The sequence below is a fragment of the Chanos chanos genome, chromosome 2 (genome assembly GCF_902362185.1).
Source record: "Chanos chanos chromosome 2, fChaCha1.1, whole genome shotgun sequence".
Classification (NCBI taxonomy): Eukaryota; Metazoa; Chordata; class Actinopteri; order Gonorynchiformes; family Chanidae; genus Chanos; species Chanos chanos.
The window spans coordinates 36382336-36403360 of record NC_044496.1 but is presented as its reverse complement, the minus strand read 5'-3'; the positions used below and the strand labels follow the sequence as shown (position 1 = coordinate 36403360).

At 39.8% G+C, this 21025-nt stretch overlaps 1 protein-coding gene across 1 annotated transcript; it reads left to right on the top strand.

The window, feature by feature from the left end:
• Positions 1 to 3729: 3729 nt before the first annotated feature.
• atp8b4 (ATPase phospholipid transporting 8B4) lies at positions 3730 to 20773 on the top strand. Its single transcript, XM_030765304.1, has 27 exons — positions 3730 to 3805; positions 4749 to 4807; positions 5354 to 5467; positions 5717 to 5815; positions 6054 to 6115; positions 6314 to 6386; positions 6910 to 6980; positions 7118 to 7200; positions 7717 to 7875; positions 8449 to 8537; positions 8779 to 8975; positions 9410 to 9618; positions 9814 to 9857; positions 10098 to 10263; positions 10719 to 10907; positions 11242 to 11357; positions 12545 to 12709; positions 13080 to 13191; positions 13285 to 13390; positions 14578 to 14725; positions 15818 to 16001; positions 16589 to 16812; positions 16980 to 17063; positions 17159 to 17404; positions 19358 to 19496; positions 19613 to 19743; positions 20417 to 20773. The coding sequence occupies exons 1-27, from the start codon at positions 3730 to 3732 to the stop codon at positions 20771 to 20773; spliced, it is 3702 nt and encodes a 1233-aa protein (XP_030621164.1).
• Positions 20774 to 21025: the final 252 nt, after the last annotated feature.

Genomic DNA, 21025 nt, shown 5'->3' with positions numbered 1-21025 from the left:
CTGGAAGCTGCCCTCTGTGCAGTGCATTGTAGTTAGATATTAACAACACTAAGCACTCAGGCTTCAGAATGCCTCTTAAGGACAATTACTTATGAAAATATAGAGCACCCACTGTGTTGTTATTTAAACATATGCTGTGGCTCATATGTAAATGTATTCAAAGATTACTCTTGTCAACTTGATTTATCTTTAATTTGCTTCTCTTAAAACACTAGGATTAAAATTACAACACGTCAAAATCTTTTATGAGATATCAACACATCTGGGAGGGAGAGAAGGCTGACTGAGACAAAGTAATTTAAAACATATAGGGCATGGTTAGTTTTTGTGAGAAAAACACAAAATTTAATGTAGCAAATGAGGAACAAAGAAAACAGGCCCATCTCTCCCAGTGTAAAAATTAAATAAATGGATACAGGGCAGAGAGAATGTAGTTTAATATTTAACTGATGGAAACAATTCCATGTTTTCAGAGAATTCCTTGGGGGCACTTGAAGGTCTCCTGATGGTGTGGCATTTTGGAAGAAAGAGATTTGGATTGGTAAGACCAAAGGCTCATATCTGCATATGTTTTTAATGTTATCTGCACCTAATTCTCCAGAAAAGAAGAGCATGAAAAACACAAATGCACCGTAGCTTGCAGTTGTACTGATGTGTCAATAATTACACATAATGATATTTATTACTGTAATATACTGAATATAAACTCTATAAACTGAATATAAATTTTTGTACTTTCCCTTGGGCAGTCTCCATTCTTCAGTCTGACAAATATATTATCCAAACATCTGCAGTCAATAAAGATTTATGTCATGTTTCCTGTTTATGTCATGTTTCCTGTCCATTTAGAGAGGTCACAAATAGAAAACTCTGAATCTGTTTGTGGTTATATTCCAACCTCTTTTATGTATATGTTCTTTTTATTATAGAGCAGTACAGTATATGAAACATTTTTGCATACGATGGCTTTAGTTCTTTTTTTTCCTTCTGGTCTTGTTGCCTAGAAACCTTGATGACATCCTTCTGCTTGATTGTTGCTTTCTGCTTTTTCTTTGTGAAAACAAACGAAACTGCTATTGATATACGACAACATGCTTAATCAGTCTTCTCCAAAGAGGCCACAGCTACTGTGTGTGTCTGCTCCATCCTCTGTTGACCCACTAGTGTGTTCTTTACTGCATGGTATGCTGTTCTACAGAGATAAACTGAAGAGTATGCTAAAACTGGTGTGCTGTTACGTGTGTACTGTTTGTTTGTGTTTGTCTCACAGTGCTTGTGTGTGTGTTAGAGTATGTGTGTCTGTAGTGTTTGGGTTTGTGTTGCAGTGTGTGTGTGCTTATGAATGTTCAGGTGCATGGATGCGTGCATGTGTGTGTGTGTGTGTGTGTGTGTGTGTGTGTGAGCATGCGTGTGCGCGCATGGTGGGCTGAGACGTGTAATGGGTATCTACCATGACGCAGTGCTACAGCACTGTGACCTTGTGAAATCCACAGATCACTGAACTATTAGCCCATAGGCAGCTGAAAAAGAATGTGTTCATTTATTCACCATTTGTTTAAAATGACCTTGCATATTGGTCAGAATTCATTAACATTGCTCTCCAACCTACTACAGGATTAAGGGAAGGATATGAGTGTGACACCTGCAGGTTTGTTTTCTGTTGTCGTTGTTGCTTTTCCAAGTCATCTTGCTTTTAACATTGAACTTTTTAGACCAGGTGAAGCCTTTGTGAGATAGTTTTGAAATCCTTTGAAAGACTCTATACTAATAGTATGATCATTGTGTAACTGCGAGGTAAAAATGCTCATTGACCAATCCTCATCATTTTCCAGCCGTATTCTTTACAAAGAGGGTTTTTATTGTTGAACCACATGTCAACTTTTCATATCCAGTCATCTGGCGTGTGTCATCTCTGTGTCATGCTGGTATTGCAGAGAACTTACTGGTTGTTAAGCTGGACATTTTACAAATGACTCCCTGAGGCAGTTCACAAGTGTGTTGAAAGTCTGTTCCTCTCTGAGGTCGTCAGAAGTCGTTTTTTTTGTCTTTTGTCCTCTAAATATTTATTATTTGTTTTTGAGTATCATATTTTCCCATGTCTTCTGACTGACCTAGACTAATCAAATGTGTAAAGGGACCGGACATCTCTAACCAAACACAGCAGGTCCTTAAATTATTCATCTTTCAAACAGCTGACGACAGTGGCAAGCACTTGTGTCAAACGAGTAGACCATGCTCCTGTTGTGTTGTGCTGCCCTGTGAGCTGAGCTATTATACATAATTTAGAAATGATTTTTTTCCCAAGACAAAGGCTTTTGTTGCCTGCATTTTACCTTTGACATATTGAATAGCTTGTCACAGAAAGTCTAGGTCTGTTACGTGAAATATAAAAAAATGCTTTTGTCTTGATTGTGAGGAGGAATGTGAACTTTTTTTTTTACACTTGTCATATTTTTCAGTATATGGCTTAAATTGGAATAGTCAGCCGTTTCTCTTCATGGAAAAAAAAAACAGTGATAACTTCTTTAGCCCTGTGTTGAAAGTTTCATTGCCTTCCAGTAAGTGGCTAATTCTCAGTTTCGACACAGCTTATAAACCTGTTTGCCAATCAGAGAACTGGAACTGGAAAGAATTTTTGGTAAACACTGAATCTGAATGTTACTGTCATGTATCCCGCTCTTTCTTCGTTAGCCAGACGAATGTTAAAACTGTTTTTAAGAGTAATAACTATTGTATTCAAAAAGAGAATGTCCAGAAATGAGTGAGAGGAATTTTAAATTATATTGTGTATGTGAGTGTATGTGTCTGTGTGTGTGTAAATGTATGTGTGTGTGTGTATTTGCATAGCTATGTGCGTGTATGTGATTGCGTGTGTGTGTGTGTGTGCGTGTGTGTGTGTGTAAAGCCACTAGGGCACAACTTGAAATATTATTGCTACGCAACCAAAAACTGCTCATTTTCATAGACATAATCTACTGAACAACAATGACCTTACAGACCTCCAGAAAATTAACTCAGATTAAAAAATAGAAAAAATTACTCAAAGGTGCCTTCCCTATAGAGGGAAATGTCAGTTAAGATCCATATGAAATAGTTCTCTCAACATGTTCTCCATTGGATGACCATTCATGTTGTATCTTGCATTTGTAGCTTGTGGCATTTATTGAATCACTGTTTGCTGGTTGTATGCATTCAGAGCACATCATTTCCAGAATGACCTGTATTGTTAGTGGCCCACTGAATAGTGAATGTAAATTCAGCATGTTGCTTGCTTTCATAAATTATATTGAAACATTACACCAAACAATTCTCAATAGCTCTGAAGCAATTAACTGTAGTTTTATTCTAATCAGCCTGAAGCCTCTCTGGCTTCAACATTGCAAAAGCATGGCTGGGATAGCATGATGCCATATCTTTCAGAAAAAGGCAAGTGCAGACAACATCCCTTCACATTCCAGAGCATTCCGGGAGCTCCTTTTAAAGGGCTCTGAAATTACCTGCCCAAGGGAAATGCAAAAAAAAAAAAGCAAAAAAAAAAAAAAGGCTACAAAACGTGATCAGTCTGTATTTTTAGAGAGATCTGATGATTTTTGTTTTGTTTTTATTCTGCTTGGCGGTCTCACAGAGTTCTGTGCCGCTCTGCTCTGCTCTGCACGGAGCAAAATGACCTGCTCTTAATAACTCAAAAGAAATGTTTGTGCGGTGGAAGAGTGACTGTGTGGACAGGCAATGGCGGAGAGATGGCTATGGTTGCTAATTCCATGGAGGGGGGCCTGGACGCCACGCTCTAAAGCAAACGGACAAGGTAGAAATGCAAGAGCTGGTGACAGTGAAATGGAATCAGGCATAAAGGCGCTTCCGCAAAGCACAGTGATGTTTTATGGAGTTAAACTTGTTTCCACGGCCAATCATCTAAATCTAGCCTAAATCCAATCCAGACCGTAATCTCTCTTAACTCTTACCCTAATCTCTCACTTTATAACAATTTTTACCCTCATAATCACTGGCCCTGCATAAAACATCAGTGTGTGTGTTGGGGAGTTGGGATTTAAGAACTACAAGCACTCATGAAGACATTCACTTGCAAGCTTTTGTTAGAGAGCTGTTCTCTGACAAATGAAAATTTTATGTTAAAGTAACTCCATAATACTGCTGAATCCACACTACCATTGTTTGAGGTAAGTCAAGGATCCAGAAAGCTCTGCAGGAATATGTTGCTCTGTTTTTTTTTTTGGTTTTGTTTTGTTTTTTGGCTTTGTTTTGTTTCTTTTCCAGTTACTGTGAAAGGAAAGTGACAATGGATTTGCAAATAGAGATGGTTGGCTAACACAGTATTCTGAACAAGAATGGGGGCACTGTATCACTTTGGAATGTCTGGGAGTGTCACCGCAACTGAATTACTGCCACATTTAGAAATTGAAAGCCCTTATTTTAGCCATATATCTGCTATTTGCCATTTAACAAATGCCACTGGTGGTGGGGTATGCTAAATGCTAAAACAAACTAGCGTATGTACTGACATTGCTTAGTTTTAAAAACCTTTGAAGTATTTTGCTTTGCACATACATTTGAGAACTTGAGGTTTAAGTTTCCTTTAATTCTGTAAATCATAGAAGAGAACAGCATCTTTAAAACTGTCTACAGCTTTTCCAGAATTTCCTCATAGCCAGTCGTAGACACAGACAGATCTTGTCGTCGAGTAGCTACATCTTAGGTCGTTTAACTATAAATCTCCTGTGCTCTTTCAGAAGAGGAACGCCATGTCAGAGCCAATGACCGAGAGTACAACGAAAGGTTTCAGTATGCTGTGAGTACACTGCTCCAGGTCCAGTCACCTATGGCTCTCAAGTCCAGAAGTCTTGATGTTTTTGTTTTTCTTCCACCTATTACAGGTTAGGGTAGAGAGCACACATCTGTTTGCGAGATAATAAACAGTCCCTGATTAGAAGGTCAGAGGCAGGGAAACAAAGAGCTTAGATTTGAAGGCCACAATTGCTTCACTGTCTACAATACAAACTCTCTAACTTGAGATGGCTGCTGATAAGAAGGTACAGCTAAGACCTGAAATGAACCTCCAAAAAAAAAAGAGAGAGATAGAGAGAGGGAGAGAAAGAGAGAGAGAGAGAAGAAACACTGATGCTGTGGTAGGAAAAAAAAAAAACAGAGATCAGTGCAAATGTGCAAGGGAAAACTTGGCATTGAGAAGTTTCTAAAAATGATAAATGGTTCTACTATAACACCCACTGACAGGAAATATTCCTAGACCATTCAGTGTGCTGTTTTCATTGTTCTTTGCTTATAACAATTATGATTTTTATTACGTTTGTTACATTTCATTTCTGTTTCTCTTCAGGATAATCGCATCAAAACATCAAAGTACAACTTTTTTACCTTCCTGCCCATTAATTTGTTTGAGCAGTTCCAGCGCGTTGCCAATGCGTACTTTCTTGTCCTGCTGATACTACAGGTAGGTAGAAAAGAGTGTATGAATGTATCAGCCATAATATGTATACATGCACACACACACACACACACACACACACGCACACACAGGCGCGCGTACACACACACACAGACATATACAATCATATCTATTGTTCTAAATAGCCTTTTATTCTAAGTTCCTTTTTAATGTGAAAATATTTATGTATCTCTTGATGGTTATGTCTTACAATTTAATTAACATGATTAACATTTCATTTTGTTTTGATGGTAGTTAATCCCACAGATCTCCTCTCTGTCCTGGTTTACCACCATTGTGCCTTTAGTGTTGGTGCTGGCAATCACAGCTGTGAAGGATGCCACAGATGACTATGTGAGTTCAGACTCACATGCATTTTCAAAGGCTCTTTCACTCTTATGATCAGACCTGCATTGTCAGGAATCAGATGTTTTTAGAGCACAACATTGTTGTAACGTTTTTCTAATAACGAAGAGTGAATCAGACTTGCATGCCATAAGCAAAGGCACGCTGACAAAACCAAAATACATCAAAATACTCTGAATTTCTCTGAATTTTGGGCCCAGTACATTGGAAATGTTTTGTGTTTTAGTTTCGCCATAAAAGTGATCAACAAGTCAACACACGACAGTCTCAGGTACTCATCAAGGGAAAGTGAGTATTTTTTTCCAGAATCTAATGCTTTTATCTCATAGATCATCTGGTATAATTGTAGCACGCGGCACAATAATAGGAATGATGATGTTTCTTGGAAAGTCATTTTGATGGCATGGAGCTTGAAGTTATGCTGGTTTTAGAGGGTCTATTACTCCAAATTATGACTGTTAATGATGCGTGTTGTCTCTATCTTAGGTTGCAGAATGAGAAATGGATGAATGTGCGAGTCGGTGATATCATCAAGCTTGAAAACAATCAGTTTGTCGCCGTGAGTTTAATTTCTCTCAGAAAAAAAAAAATGTGTATAGCTGAGGTAGGCAGTTTTCCTCCCAGATGATTACAGGGTATGCAGGCTTTTGGCAGTCCTATGCAAACCACATCTCATTCACCTATTGTAACTCCTTAAGGACCCTCTGTATAATAGATTGAATCTTGTATGATAGGAGTTGGAACAAAATTCTGTTTGGAGGGTGCACCTCTAGCTGGAGGCTTGCCTGTACTGAGTGGAGGGGGGCTAAGGACAATCTTAGCTTGGATTGTTTCTACTGTAAACACTCACTACGCGATTTCCAATGAAAACATTTGGTCGGATATGAACTGTGTTGTGTTCTGCACCATGTGTGATTAGGGAAGGCCCAACCGATTCCTTTATTTAGTAGTAGCAGCAGAGTTAGAGAGAAAAACCTCAAACCTCTTGTGGACACCGCACTGCAGAGTTTGATTTATTGCATGTTGCTGTCCGATAACGCACCTCCCCTCACCTCCTCTTCTCTCCTTTTTGGTGTGTGCAGGCAGATCTTCTCCTTCTCTCCAGTAGTGAGCCCTGTGGTTTGTGCTATATTGAGACTGCAGAGTTGGATGGGTAAGGACATACCAGTACAGTAGAATGTTGGATGTCCTCGCAAACCTGTGTAAAATGTAGCTGCAACCGTGCCTAAAACTGTGAGTCTGTCTGAAATGAGGTTTTCACTTCTCTTTGGCTCTGATTTTCTGTCACAGGGAGACCAATCTGAAAGTTCGCCAAGCCTTGACTGTGACGTCAGATCTTGGAACAGATGTCAGCAGGCTTGCTGAGTTTAACGGTAAAGCCAAAAAAAAAAAAAAGTGTAAGCATGTTTTGTGTGTTGAACCCCAGCAAACAGAGATGTCCTGTGGTCTCATGGTCTCTTGGTTTTACTTTTGAGCATTTTTAACCTTGAGTCCTTATTTGTTGCTGTCAAAAGCCTGCGCCAATCTGTTAGACACTCAAGTTTCTATTTGGAGCCAATCCAGTTAAATTAAAGAGAGAGACCAAGGTCTTTAACTTATAACTGAAGGAGTTTTTTGTTGCTCTCAAGAGAGCTGTTGCCATGGTAGTGGCGTGCTGTTGTAGAGCTGCAGTCTGAATGTTAGTGCTGCATGAACATACGGACTGTTGTCTGGGTTGTGTTGGTGTTTTGTTTGTGTGCTATATGTTGTGTGTGTACACACCAGGACAATGTGTTGGAAAAAAAAGATGAATGGAAATTGAAAAGCACTGGCAGGCAGTGACAGTTACCAAATTAATACCTTTGAATTTGGGCTCCTCTTATGCCCCCTCCTTCACCCCCACCCCCAAGGAGAGGTCATCTGCGAGCCCCCAAATAACAAACTGGACAAGTTCATGGGAACGCTCTACTGGAAGGATAACAAGTTCCCTCTGGATAATGAGAAGATGCTGTTGAGAGGATGTGTCCTTAGAAATACTGAGTGGTGTTTCGGCATGGTCATCTTCGCTGGTACGTCTCAGCGCTTTATAAATACCTCATTAAAATGTATGTCATGTTCTATGAAGCTGTCACCTTTTATAAGCTCCTATGACGTTTTAATTGTGCTTCAGTTATCAGCTCAATGTAAACCAAACATCAGTATTAGCTATTTTGAATTAGCAATCAATCAGATGATATTGTCTTATTATTAGATGCAATTAAGATGTTACATTATGATATGGGGATATCATTATGTTATTATTAGATGTTAAGGATGTTTTTATGTTGGCATATTATCTGCACTAATAAAACGTTATGCAGATTTATAAGGAGTGAAAATGCATCATAGCCATGGAAGTAGCTAGTATTGCAGAGATTCTTTATCAGCCCCCACTAGATCTTGGACAGGCTGGCATCCTATCGAGTGTCCTCTGCTGTTCTAAATGCTTTGGGTTCATTCATATTTAATAGGTGAAGACTGTTCACAGTGCCTAATGTGTGTTGTCATCTATCTCAGTTATGTTTCCCAGCATGTACTGTATACCTGTTTTGAATGTGCCCAGGCTTGTGCTGATGTGTCATCTCCAAACTTTACTCTGTCAGGACTCCAAACGAAACTAATGCAGAACTGTGGGAGGACAAAATTTAAAAGGACCAGCATTGACAAGCTGATGAACACTTTGGTGTTGTGGGTGAGAACATTTCCTGCACTCTGGGTTTTGCACTGAGTGTGGTCCCCTTGTGACTTCTCCATTACTCATACTGGTAGACTGATAAATGTGGATGCTATTCTGTTTCTCTAGAATATTAGACTGACTTTAGACTGCACGTATATTTTGCTGTCTGAAAGTGACAAGAGAAGTTGTAGTAAGATTTGTGAATGTTGTGTAAGCAAAGTTCTTGTTGGTTTGTTGGTTGATGTTTACTCGACAGATCTTTGGGTTTCTCATTTGTATGGGAATCACTCTGGCCATTGGGAATACCATTTGGGAAGAGAGAGTAGGCAGAAACTTCTGGTCTTATCTACTTTGGGATGAGCTCCTCAGCAGCCCCGTGTTCTCCGGGTTCTTGACCTTCTGGTCCTACATCATAATCCTCAATACCGTAGTGCCCATCTCACTCTATGTCAGGTTAGTACCACGCTAAAGTGACGAATTCACATACAGTTTGAATTTGCCTCGTATTTAGTCAAGGACAAGTAAAGTGCAAAAGAACATAACTTAATTGCATAATGATGTATTAGATGTCATTTTGATAAAACTAGCCAAGAAGAGAGTTGCCCTGTAATACTTCAAATGAAATTTGTGATTTTAATGTACTTTGTTTTAAGTAAGTAAAGCACTATTGTAAGTAATGTTGTACATAGCAGGTGTTTTGGCAGCATTTTGTCATGATGGCCCTCTCTTCGGGTACTTTTGTCAGCACTTTAGCTAAACACATACTTACAAGAAATTACAGGATGCATTATGGCTGACCTATGTGATGTTTCCCTTATGTTGGTTTAGAATGATACTTCACCAGCTGTTTGTAGTCTTTATTAATGAGTATAATTTATTTTATACAGTGTGGAAGTGCTTCGGCTAGGCCACAGTTATTTCATTAACTGGGACAGAAAGATGTACTATAGTAAGAGGGACACTCCAGCAGAGGCGCGAACCACAACTCTGAACGAGGAGCTTGGCCAAGTGGAGTTCATTTTCTCAGACAAAACAGGAACTCTCACCCAGAACATCATGGTGTTCAATAAATGCTCCATCAATGGGAAGACCTATGGTGAGCTCTCTTCCTTATTGCTTGCTTTCTTTCTTTCTTTCTTTCTTTCTGTCTGTCTCTCTCTGTTCATGTACCCCCCCAACACACACATGCACGTTTGCACAAACACACAGACACACACACACACACACACAGAGTCCAAATTACATAGTGCTCCCTTTACAATCTACAACTCTTTTCTCTTGGTGTTTTTAGGTGACATTTATGATGAGTTTGGTCATAAGGTGGACATTACAGAGGTAAGAAAACCTGCTTGGACACACCGTGTAACCACAAATGTGATTCTATGTAAACACCACAGAACTATAAAGGAAAGCCAGGAGTACTGTGGTTCAGTCTGCGTTACCATAATTTATTCTTGAACGCATTCATTTGATCCTGTCTCCATCTGACACTCTCCCTCTCTCTCTCTCCCTCTCTCTCTCCCTCTCTCTCTCCCTCTCTCTCTGTCTCTCTCACTCTCTCTGTCTGTGTGCTAGAAAACACCATGTGTAGATTTCTCCTTCAACCCACTGATGGACCGTAAGTTTCGTTTCCATGACAGCAGTCTGGTGGAGGCCATTAAGCTGGAGGAGCCTCTCGTGCAGGAGTTTTTCAGACTGTTAGCTCTGTGTCATACAGTCATGCCTGAGGAGAGGAGTGAAGGTAAAGAAAAAAAAAAGAAAAAAATCCAAACATGCATAAACCAAATGGTGTCTTAAAAACAGACAGAGCTCAGTTTCTTTATGTTAGATATACAATATACATGGTGTTTAAGAGGATTGTATTCTTCTCACAAAAACCTAAATAGGAGTGAAATGTCATTTTGTTGTATCTATTTATTTTATTTATTTTACTATTACTATTATTGTACTTTCTAGTTTAATGATCTGCTTTACTCAGTGCAGTTACTGTAATGCAGATATTCTGCTGATTTCAGTTGTTCAGACACAATCTCTTTATGCTAAACTCTGAAAGTCTTTCACTGTGTGAAATGGATTTTATGAATAACATGTGGTGGTTGTTGTTGTAACACCTTGATCATAAGGGATCTGGTAACTGTGATAACTTTAGCTCCTTGCTAAGGTGATTTGACTGTGATGCTGTAATGTCTCTCCAAGGGGAGCTGGTGTACCAGGCTCAGTCTCCAGATGAAGGGGCACTGGTCACTGCGGCACGAAACTTCGGCTTCGTCTTCAGGGCCAGAACACCGGAAACCATCACACTCTACGAGATGGGCCAACCAGTCACTTACCAGCTGCTGGCCATACTGGACTTCAACAACGTCCGCAAGAGGATGAGCGTGATAGGTCTGGCTGAGTGGATTTATTTAATTTCGCTTCACGCAGCAGTTCTACTTTGGAGAAAAACTGTCCTTGCCCCCCCCCCCCCCCTGTATAATTAGAATACAGTGTCTGCCAGCATGTGCCAGTTTTTGGTCCTCTTAATGTTCCTTGATAATATTTAGTACGCATTTAGTTTCAAGCAAAATGCTACATTTGGATTCATATTTCAGTAGGACTTATAGTGGGTGTGTGCTATCAATAAGAACTCAGGCTATTGAATTTGGCTGAGATATTTTACTGCAGCTGAAATTGTGCAGTTTAGCAGTAATGAGATCGGCTCTCTCCTCGTGCCCCCCAGTGAAAAACCCGAAAGGACAGATAAAGCTGTACTCCAAAGGAGCAGATACAATTCTCTTCGACAGGCTGGACCCCTGTAATGAGGAGCTGATGTACACTACCTCAGAGCACCTTAATGTGAGTGGCTTCCCTATCGCCAAGAATTCCCATTCTTATTGTTTCTCCCATCAAGAGAGTGTTTGATTGGACACATTTATTTCTCTCTTCTAAAATGTGTTTTGACTTTAACACCACATTTCTTAGCTACCATCATTTCATACTATCTATTCATTCTGGCCTAGTATTAACTGGTATTAGCTAGTACTAATTATTAACAATTCATTAACTAATTGTTAAGTGCACAGTTGTCTTATAATTCGTTGATGAATTCTGTAACTGTTGATTAGTTACAGAAATTCGTTGCTCTGTTTAAGTAAACAAAGACTATATGGTGTTGGATCAGAGTGTAAGAACCTGCTGTGTTCTATAGACTTTACAGTTAGTATTAAAAAAATTTTATAATTTTTTAATGTTTGTAACTTTTTAACCATTGCAGTATTGATTAGGCTGCTGTATTATTCGCAGTTATCCTATAACAAGCCCTTGATTAGATACAGAAAAAGGTGCTATGTTTAGTGGGTTTTTAAGCAATAAAATGGATAAAGAAAAATTCTGGTTAAGTTAATGCTAAAGGCTGTTTATGACTTTGAAGTTACTACTCAAGTATTCTGACATCTCATTCACACATAAATTCGTTATGAAATTTGTTGCCCTGTTGATGTAAATAAAGCCTGTATGGTGTTGAATCAGAGTGTAAGAACCTGCTGTGCTCTATAGATGAATTGAATTGAAAGAGAACTCCATTGTATTATTTTTAATGTTTGTTAAACCATTGCAGTATTGATAAGGTTGCTGTATTATTCATGACACCTGAAAAAAGACATATTATTTCTTAGTGTCAGATCATGCCGGTGGCCCATTGTATAATAGGCTTCGGAGGAACCTGCTCAGACTGAAAACAGCTCTGAGCCATGCTGATTATAGAGCGTTCTTTCCATCCCTCATCTCTCTTTTATTCCTCCCTCTGGTTTTCTACATGCAATCAACTCTCATTCTTTCAACTGGAAAAAGCTGCATACAATACTCACATGAGTTCCCTGAGAAACGCTGTGTTTTTTGTGTCATATGTTTCTGTTTAGGGAAATGGGATTTGATGTTCCTCCAAGAGAACAATTTTGTTTGTCCATTTAATGCAGACGATATATAGATAGCTCTGCCTGAAATGATGTGACACTGTCTCACTCATTTGCATTTTTTCCCTTCAGGAGTTTGCAGGAGAAGGTCTAAGGACATTAGCACTAGCCTACAAAGATTTGGATGAGGATGTGTTTGATGAATGGATGAAGAAGCTTCTTTTTGTCAGCACCTCGCTGGAGAACAGAGAAGAGCGTCTGGGTGCCCTGTATGAAGAGATAGAACAGGGTCTTATGGTAAGAAAATGAACGAGTGTGCAGTGAAGGAACTGCAACTGATAAAATGAACTGCATTTGCTCAGTCTGAAATTTCACTGCTATTTTTTAAAGTATTTAATACTTTTGAATGTTTTATCAAGAAAAGGCTTATGGAGTTTTACATTCATGGCTCATTGTTGTATTCATAATTTCACAGCTATTTTTTCAGGTATTTAATTCTTTTTAATGTTGTATCAGAAACAGCCTGTGGAGTTTTACATTCATGGCTCATTGATGTATTCTTGCGAGGGTTAACGAGTTATATTTAGACCAGAATTTGACTTGCTTCACATGGAAAGCATCCTGTTTGTATAATAGTTGTACATGTCACTTGTCTTTCTGTCTAAAGCTGCTGGGTGCCACAGCGATAGAGGATAAACTACAGGAGGGTGTTCCAGAGACCATCGCCTGTCTGACCCTGGCCAACATAAAGATCTGGGTCCTCACTGGAGACAAACTAGGTACTGGACAGAGGCATAGAGGTAGAGGGGGATGGTAGTGTCGTGTGTGTCATGAGGCAGCAGAGCCTAATTGAAGCGTTTGTTTGGTTGCAGAGACGGCGATGAACATTGGCTATTCCTGTAACATGCTGAGAGATGACATGAATGAGGTGTTCATTATCTCAGGACACACATCGCTAGAGGTTCAACAAGAGCTCAGGTATCAGTTCTCACTGCAGTGTCATCACAGCATACACACACACACACGCACACTCATATTCTGTAACCATATTCACACATACTCTCTCACTCTCTCTCTCTCTCTCTCTCTCTCTCTCTCTCTCACACACACACACACACACACACACACACCCTGTACACTGCCCTGTACTGTTAAAACTATGAGTATTCCATGAAGCACAATTTCACAGAGCTTGAGAATATTCCAAAAAAGGTAAGTAGGAAACATCATGACAAAGTTTGGGGATTTTGTATTAGGTTAAGGTTACTAGGTTAAGGCTATGGGATTTTGTATAAAGTTACAGATAAAGTTTTCCTGCTGACTAAATTTTCTCTATGATGTTCCCCCAGAAGTCTCAGGTTAGTCTCCAGCTGTTGTAAAAACACATACAATAAATTTTAATGACCATTCAGCCAATGAAAACTTCCATGCCCTCTTTTATCGCTAAGTACAAATCATGACATTTGTGGACAGAGAAGCAAAATAAAAATGTGAAATCTTTTTAATTTGCGCTTCCTCCTTCGAGATAATTACTCTAGTCTCAGCAGCCCGGGAACACCATGTCCGACATGCTCACTATTCACGAGACAGCTGCTGTTTTTCACAAGCTCCTTCCTGGGCTGCTGACGTGCCCCTTTTTGAGCTGAGAAGCTTTTATGCTTGTTATCAAGGGACTCACAAATATGGGATTAGTGGTTTATCAGCACTGAAAGCAGACTTCTTTATGAGGAGCAGGAGAAAACCTGTGTTTCTCCTGCTTGGCTTCCTCATTTTTATATCCCCATCAGACACACCTGCACTCTTCACAGCCAGTCTAAAATGCTTTGGCTCATGTGTATGACTTTCTAAAGACCTTACGGATTTGAATATAAGCCAAGAGGTTTACGAGTCATACGCTATTGATACTGTATTTAGTTTTGATGTTGATGTTTTGTGTCTGTGCTGGGGGGCGGATGGTATTCTGCAAAATAACAATTTCCAACACTTTCTCAGTCAGCTGGATAACTTGAGCCAAAAAGTCAAATCTGTCTAAAAGCAGAACAGCTAAACAACATGCCTATTGGAAAACTTATTCTTTTGGCTGTGGTTATTTGGTAAACTGAAAATTCCTGCTTTGCAGAACAGAATATACCTGTGATCTCTGTTGTTGTTTTGCTGTTTTACAGGAGTGCCAAAGAACGCATAATGGGCCCCAGCAGGGAAAAATTGGGCAGTGGTCTTGATGAGGATAAAACAGATATGTATGGAAGTGACTCTGTGTTTGAGGAAACTATCATTGCAGAGTATGCTCTAATCATTAATGGACACAGCTTGGTAAGGGCCAGTGGATCAGTCTCACTCTGTTTTACGACTAATGAGGCTTTTAGCAGAAAATGCTCTCCGGCTGTAGAACTGATGTATCTCTAAATTCTACACCCATTCACAAAGAGGTCTCATCAGTGCCTGTGAAGGTTTTGCATATCTTGGCTCACATTCAGTCATCTCAGGAGTGTTATTTGTTCTAAACAATGGGGTTGACAAGTGATAAAAATATCACTGAATTGTACTGAGCATTAAGAATTGAGTAAACATTAGATTTGATTTGGTGTAAGTGCAAGAAACCTAACAAATATACCGTGTCTTTGTGTACATTTTACATTTGCATGGGAGCCTCTATAGGCAATGCAGTTCACTTGCATTTGCTTTGCTTCGCTAAGTGTTTGAAGCTAATTGGCACCACAGTGTACATAATCAGCAGGTCATGTTGTTTTGTGGTTTGCTGACCCTTCGCCTGTACCCTCACCGCTGTGTGTGTGCGTGTTCAGCTTAAGCACTTCTCATGGGCCAGTGACCAGTGGTTAACACCAGAATTGGCCTGTAGTCTGTGTTTTTAGATAATAATGATAAATTACTGCAGTGTACCTAAGTACCCTAACTCCTGTAGTGCAGCAATGCTGTAGAGACTAATCTTTAAAAAGGGGAAAACCAAAGCATGATGTTTTTTAGCCCATATTTTGGCAACTTTTTTTAATTATATATAACTGCTCTGTAAATGTTTTCAGTAAATATGCTAAAATGGTTGTGCTCTTGTACTCCTTTCTTAGTTTAGACTTTGTATAATTGTGTAATTTTTCTTCATGTAATTGTCTGGTTATTTAGGACATATTTTTAAAGCACTACTCAGGACCTGAATGATTAGGGTTAGCCTGAGTGTGGGCGCTAAATACCATTCCAGCGTACAACTGAGGTATAAAAATAGAGTATTCCAAAAGGATATTTTTCTGTTCAGTTATTTTAGCAGAATACGCTTAAACATTCTATGTCAGTATGTACTGTTTTTGAACATGCTCACTCTTTTCCTCCTCTGAGAAGTGAGACTAGAGGATGTATTTGTTGTGTTTTTCCTTCCTGTGTGCTCTGGGTCAGGCCCACGCCTTGGAAGCAGACCTAGAGCAGATGCTTCTGGACACAGCGTGTCTGTGTAAGACAGTCATCTGTTGCCGAGTGACTCCACTGCAGAAAGCCCAGGTGGTGGAACTAGTCAAGAGGCACAAGAGGGCCGTCACCCTGGCCATTGGGGATGGGGCCAACGATGTCAGCATGATCAAGAGTAAGAAAACGACTGAGACCTAAAAAAAAACTGAAGCATGTTTGCTAGAGGTGTATAGATTTGGTTTAGATGTTTGTGCCACTATCACTATATCTGTCTGATAGTATGTCATGTTATGTGTCACCTTTTCCAACGTCTCTCAATGGGTTATAGATAACATTCACACACATGCACAGAGTTCTCTCTCTCTCTCTCTCTCTTTCACACACACACACACACACACACACACACACACATACACACACACACACAAACACACGCACACATGCATGCACTCTATGTCACCAGAGGTTTCAGTATGAAGAAGTGATCTTAGTGGTTGACATTTGTTGCATGGTGTGGATGGGACATGACCAGTGTCACAGACACAGACATGATGTCCACACATGTTTACGCCATGGGGCCTGCAGTGATCTGTACCTATTTTTAATAACTACCACAACTTCCAGTGACTGATTATGATGACTGTGAGTTGTTTTTTGTTTCTAACTGCCCTCTGTAAAACATCATTCCTTTTGGTTACAAGCCAGCAAATGCTGCCTGTGACTGCCCAAGAGAGCATAATTACTTTCCATCCCTCTCCCCAGCGGCACACATCGGCGTGGGCATCAGCGGACAGGAAGGCATGCAGGCCGTGCTGGCTTCAGATTATTCCTTCGCCCAGTTCCGCTACCTACAGCGTCTCCTACTGGTGCACGGCCGCTGGTCCTACCACCGCATGTGCACTTTCCTCTGCTACTTCTTCTATAAGAACTTTGCCTTCACGCTTGTACACTTCTGGTTTGGATTCCTCTGTGGCTTCTCTGCGCAGGTAGGGATTTGGTAATAAATATTACAATGTATATACAATATATATAAAATAATTTTTGATATGCACTATCAATCCTACATGTTCTGTACAATCTTATAAGTAATGTTTTATATTCAGATCACATAATACTCCTGCAACTGCTGCAGTAATCTTGTCTTCCCTCATAGACTGTGTATGACCAATGGTTCATCACGCTGTTTAACATTGTGTACACTTCTCTGCCTGTCCTTGCCATGGGCCTGTTTGACCAGGTAAACACAGCCTTTTCTTGCCTATGTGGCCATGCTGGTAAACATAAAGAGTCCTTTATGAAAAGACACAACTCACGCTGCCTCACTTCTGACAGGATGTGAACGAGCACCACAGTCTGCGTTACCCAAGCCTTTACAGGCCAGGGCAACTCAATCTAATGTTCAACAAACGCAAGTTCTTCACCTGCACGCTGCAGGGCATCTGCACCTCTTTTGTTCTCTTCTTCATACCGTACGGAGCTTTCTTCTGCGCCGTGCGGGACGACGGCTCCCACATCTCCGACCAACAGGCATTTGCTGTTACCATAGCAACCTCTCTCGTCATTGTGGTCAGTGTTCAGGTTAGTGTGTCCTCTTGGAATGGGAAGGCGACTTGAGGAATGGGTAGGTTAGATAAAGACCTCACTGAGAATTCACATTTAATTATTCCACTCTAGAATATTTCTTATCTGTTTCTGTCCACTTTTAGTTTAACCTGATTCCACTAACCAAAAGCTTGATGATCAGCTGATAAGCAGGTGTGCTAATGCGAGGCTAACATAAAATACTGAAAACAGAGAACATTTTGGTAATAGATTTGGATAGACCACATTATAATTAAAACATTTGTTATAAGTCATTAGCACAGAAAAGACTATCACTGCTATTACTCACCATCTCTAATTTCACCTGTCGATGAGCTGGAATACCGCTTGTGGAAAAAAAGTGTATTAAAGGGTCTTTTTTTAAAAAAAAAAAAAAGTTTACTATTAATGCCCACATTTTAATCGCACTTCAGTGTGTACTAAATGCACTATTTTGGAACAACTTATTTGAACCTAAGCATATTTAAGTTAAATTTTATTAAAATTCTAATGCAAATTAAATATGTTAAAAGGCTACTTTAATATATTATTTTGGTACACTTAAGTTGCACTAAAAAAACAATTAAGTATTTACTTCAGGAATATTAAGTAAGTGTAGTTGTAGTACTCTTTCAAGATACTTTTTTGAAGTGTTAAAAAAGATATATATACTGAACTACAACTTAATTGTGTTTGTATTACATTTAAAAGTAACTGAGCAACTTGTAAAAATGCATTTATGTATCACTTAAGTGAGACAGAAGTATTCACGGTGCACAGATAACGTTTCAACTATCACACGAATCAATTAACGCAACACTAGATGATGACTAGATGATGAACAATACACATATACTTCTATTAGACACAAATTGAAACATAAACTGAGCAATAAAGAACTGGAGCTAAGCAACAGTCCTTCACCCCAAGGCATGTAGGGAAGCTCCGCCCATCTACCCCAACATGCTACAGTACTCCCCTTTGGGTACTTTAGTACTTTAGCCGTGATTAGTATGTTAATATACAGTCATGGTACACTGAATCACTGCTCAAATCCATTGTCTTTTTGGTGTTCAAATAAGGAGCAATATAATGAGAATTAAGTACACTATTGTCTAAAAACCACTTTTTTGCCTGCTTTACTTCAAATAAAATGCACTACAAATGCATTCAGTTGTAGAGTTCGAGTGTGTGCATGACATGAAGCGAGTAAAAAGTGAGTGGAAAAAATGCAATAAACAAAAACTTTCCATCTAAAACACTTTATTTAAAAGAATGCAAAAATATGACCTAAACCTGTTTGGATATTGGGTTAAAATTTGCCCCAGCCAAACAAAAAACGAAAACAGCCAAACGAAAGATTTAGTGAGTATATATCCCCAAAGTTAAAAGTTAAATTGAAAATATTTTTTCTGTTAATGCGTGTTTTAGCTGTACACTAAAATGGATCATTTGCATTTGTTTAAATAAGCTTTAACTTATTAGGAAATTATTTCATTAAAGTGCACTTCAGCAGAGTACACTGAGGCACATTACAACGAAGTTCCTTTTTTTAAAAGATCACCTCTGTTTGTCAGAGATACAGTCACTGAAATGCATTCCAGAACAGTGTGCTACAGTAATACTTGAAACATATTAATTTAAAACATACTTTCTGAAAACACATTAAAGTATACTTAAAGTGCATGTAATTAAAATATATTAAATTAAAAACTCTTTGGATACTTCAAATATACTGCTAACATTTTTAAATATACCTCTTTTTCACAAGGGAATACATCACTTTCTCTATGGATATCCATTTTAAATGAGCTAATCAGCATGTTTCAGGGGAAGTGCATATTTGATCAGAGCAATGTTAGAAGCTTCCTAAATTCTTCAGCCAATCTGTGCTTTCTCCCAGCCTGATGAATGTCTGCTTACACTGTTAAAATGTGTCATTGATTTCAGATTGGACTTGACACCAACTATTGGACTGCAGTGAATCATTTCTTTATCTGGGGAAGTCTGGCTGTCTACTTTGCCATACTATTTGCAATGCACAGTGACGGTATCTTCAGCATTTTTCCAAGCCAGTTTCCTTTCATTGGTAAGTACTCTCCAAAAAACCAATTATCAAACAGGTATAAAATGTATTGAGATAAATGTTCATTTTATGAATTTCTTCAAAGTATCATTATGATTTTATGTGTTATTGAATTTCAGGTACAGCCCGTAACTCTCTAATGCAGAAGAGCGTGTGGTTGGTGATCCTCCTGACCACTGTGGTGTGTATAATGCCGATGCTGGCCATCCGCTTTCTCAGGGCGGTTCTTTACCCGTCACTGACTGACAAGGTACGTGACACATAGGAAATAACATGACACTGACTGTGATACAGCAGCTGTAGGTCAAGGCGTCATGACAGTCCTTGCTCTGCAACGGCCTGGTTTCCTAAAGCTTCAAGTCTTTGATTAGGGGCTTTATTTGCAGAGTATAGTCAGTTCAGAAATGCTGTTGTAGCATTTAGCAGCAGTGATAGTTATAGATTATTCAGGCACACACCCTCACACACTCACACACACACACACACACACACACATGAATATGTATCACAGTGACTCAGTGGCTAGCACTCTTAGCACTGAGTTCAAATCCTGACCATCCCAGGTCCTTTCTGTGTGGAGTTTGCATGTTCTTCCCGTGTTTGAGTGGGTTTCCCCCAGGTGCTCCGGTGTCCTCCCACCATGAGGACATGCATGCTAGGATTAGTACTCCTGTCAGTAACCCCAACAAAGGCACTGGAAAAAAGACCTGGAGTTGGTCTGCCCAAAGCTCCTAACTCATAGAGTGTGTGTGTGCTCACTGGTGTTAGTATGGGGTAAATACAGAGGCTGCATTTCACTACTTGCTGCTCAGTGTGTGTGTGTGTGTGTGTGTGTGTGTGTGTGGCAAATAAAGTAATTCTTCATCTTCTATACTATATATATATATATGTGAATGCTGTCTATCTCTGCTCTTCACTCTCAGGTGCGCTTGCTACAACAAGCCACTAGGAGGCAAGGACCTCAAGAACAGAACCTAAGGCGTGTACGGAGGACGAGCTCCCGGCGTTCGGCCTATGCCTTTGCCCACCAGCAGGGCTACGGCGAGCTCATTACCTCTGGCAAGAATATGAGGGCTCCAACATCGTCCAACTTTGTTTTTCCTGTTTCGCCCCCTGGGAGGGTAAACGTTGCCACCAGCTGGATAGACAGTATGCTGAAAAAGAAAGGTGACACCAGCAACGCCGTGGCAATGGAGAAGACCACAGGAGTGGCCTCTGGCACTGAGATGAGTGATAGGACTGAACCACAGGGACAATACACACAGACCGAAGAGGTTTAGCACAGTGAAACACAGCATGGGTAAATAAGAGAGAGAGAGAATCCAAACTCTACCATGAGGAATGAATTTCTCTTTTCTTCTTGCCTAATACAGTCAGGGAGTGGCCAGCGTCTAGCGTCTGTCACATTAGGGTCTGTAATGCCAGAGTATAGGGCCTGGTCTGTAAGGCAGAGGGCTGAGCCGAACACTTACATGGACACAGACAGAGATCTTGGGCAGACAGAATTCACAAAAGGAGAACAGTGAGACAGA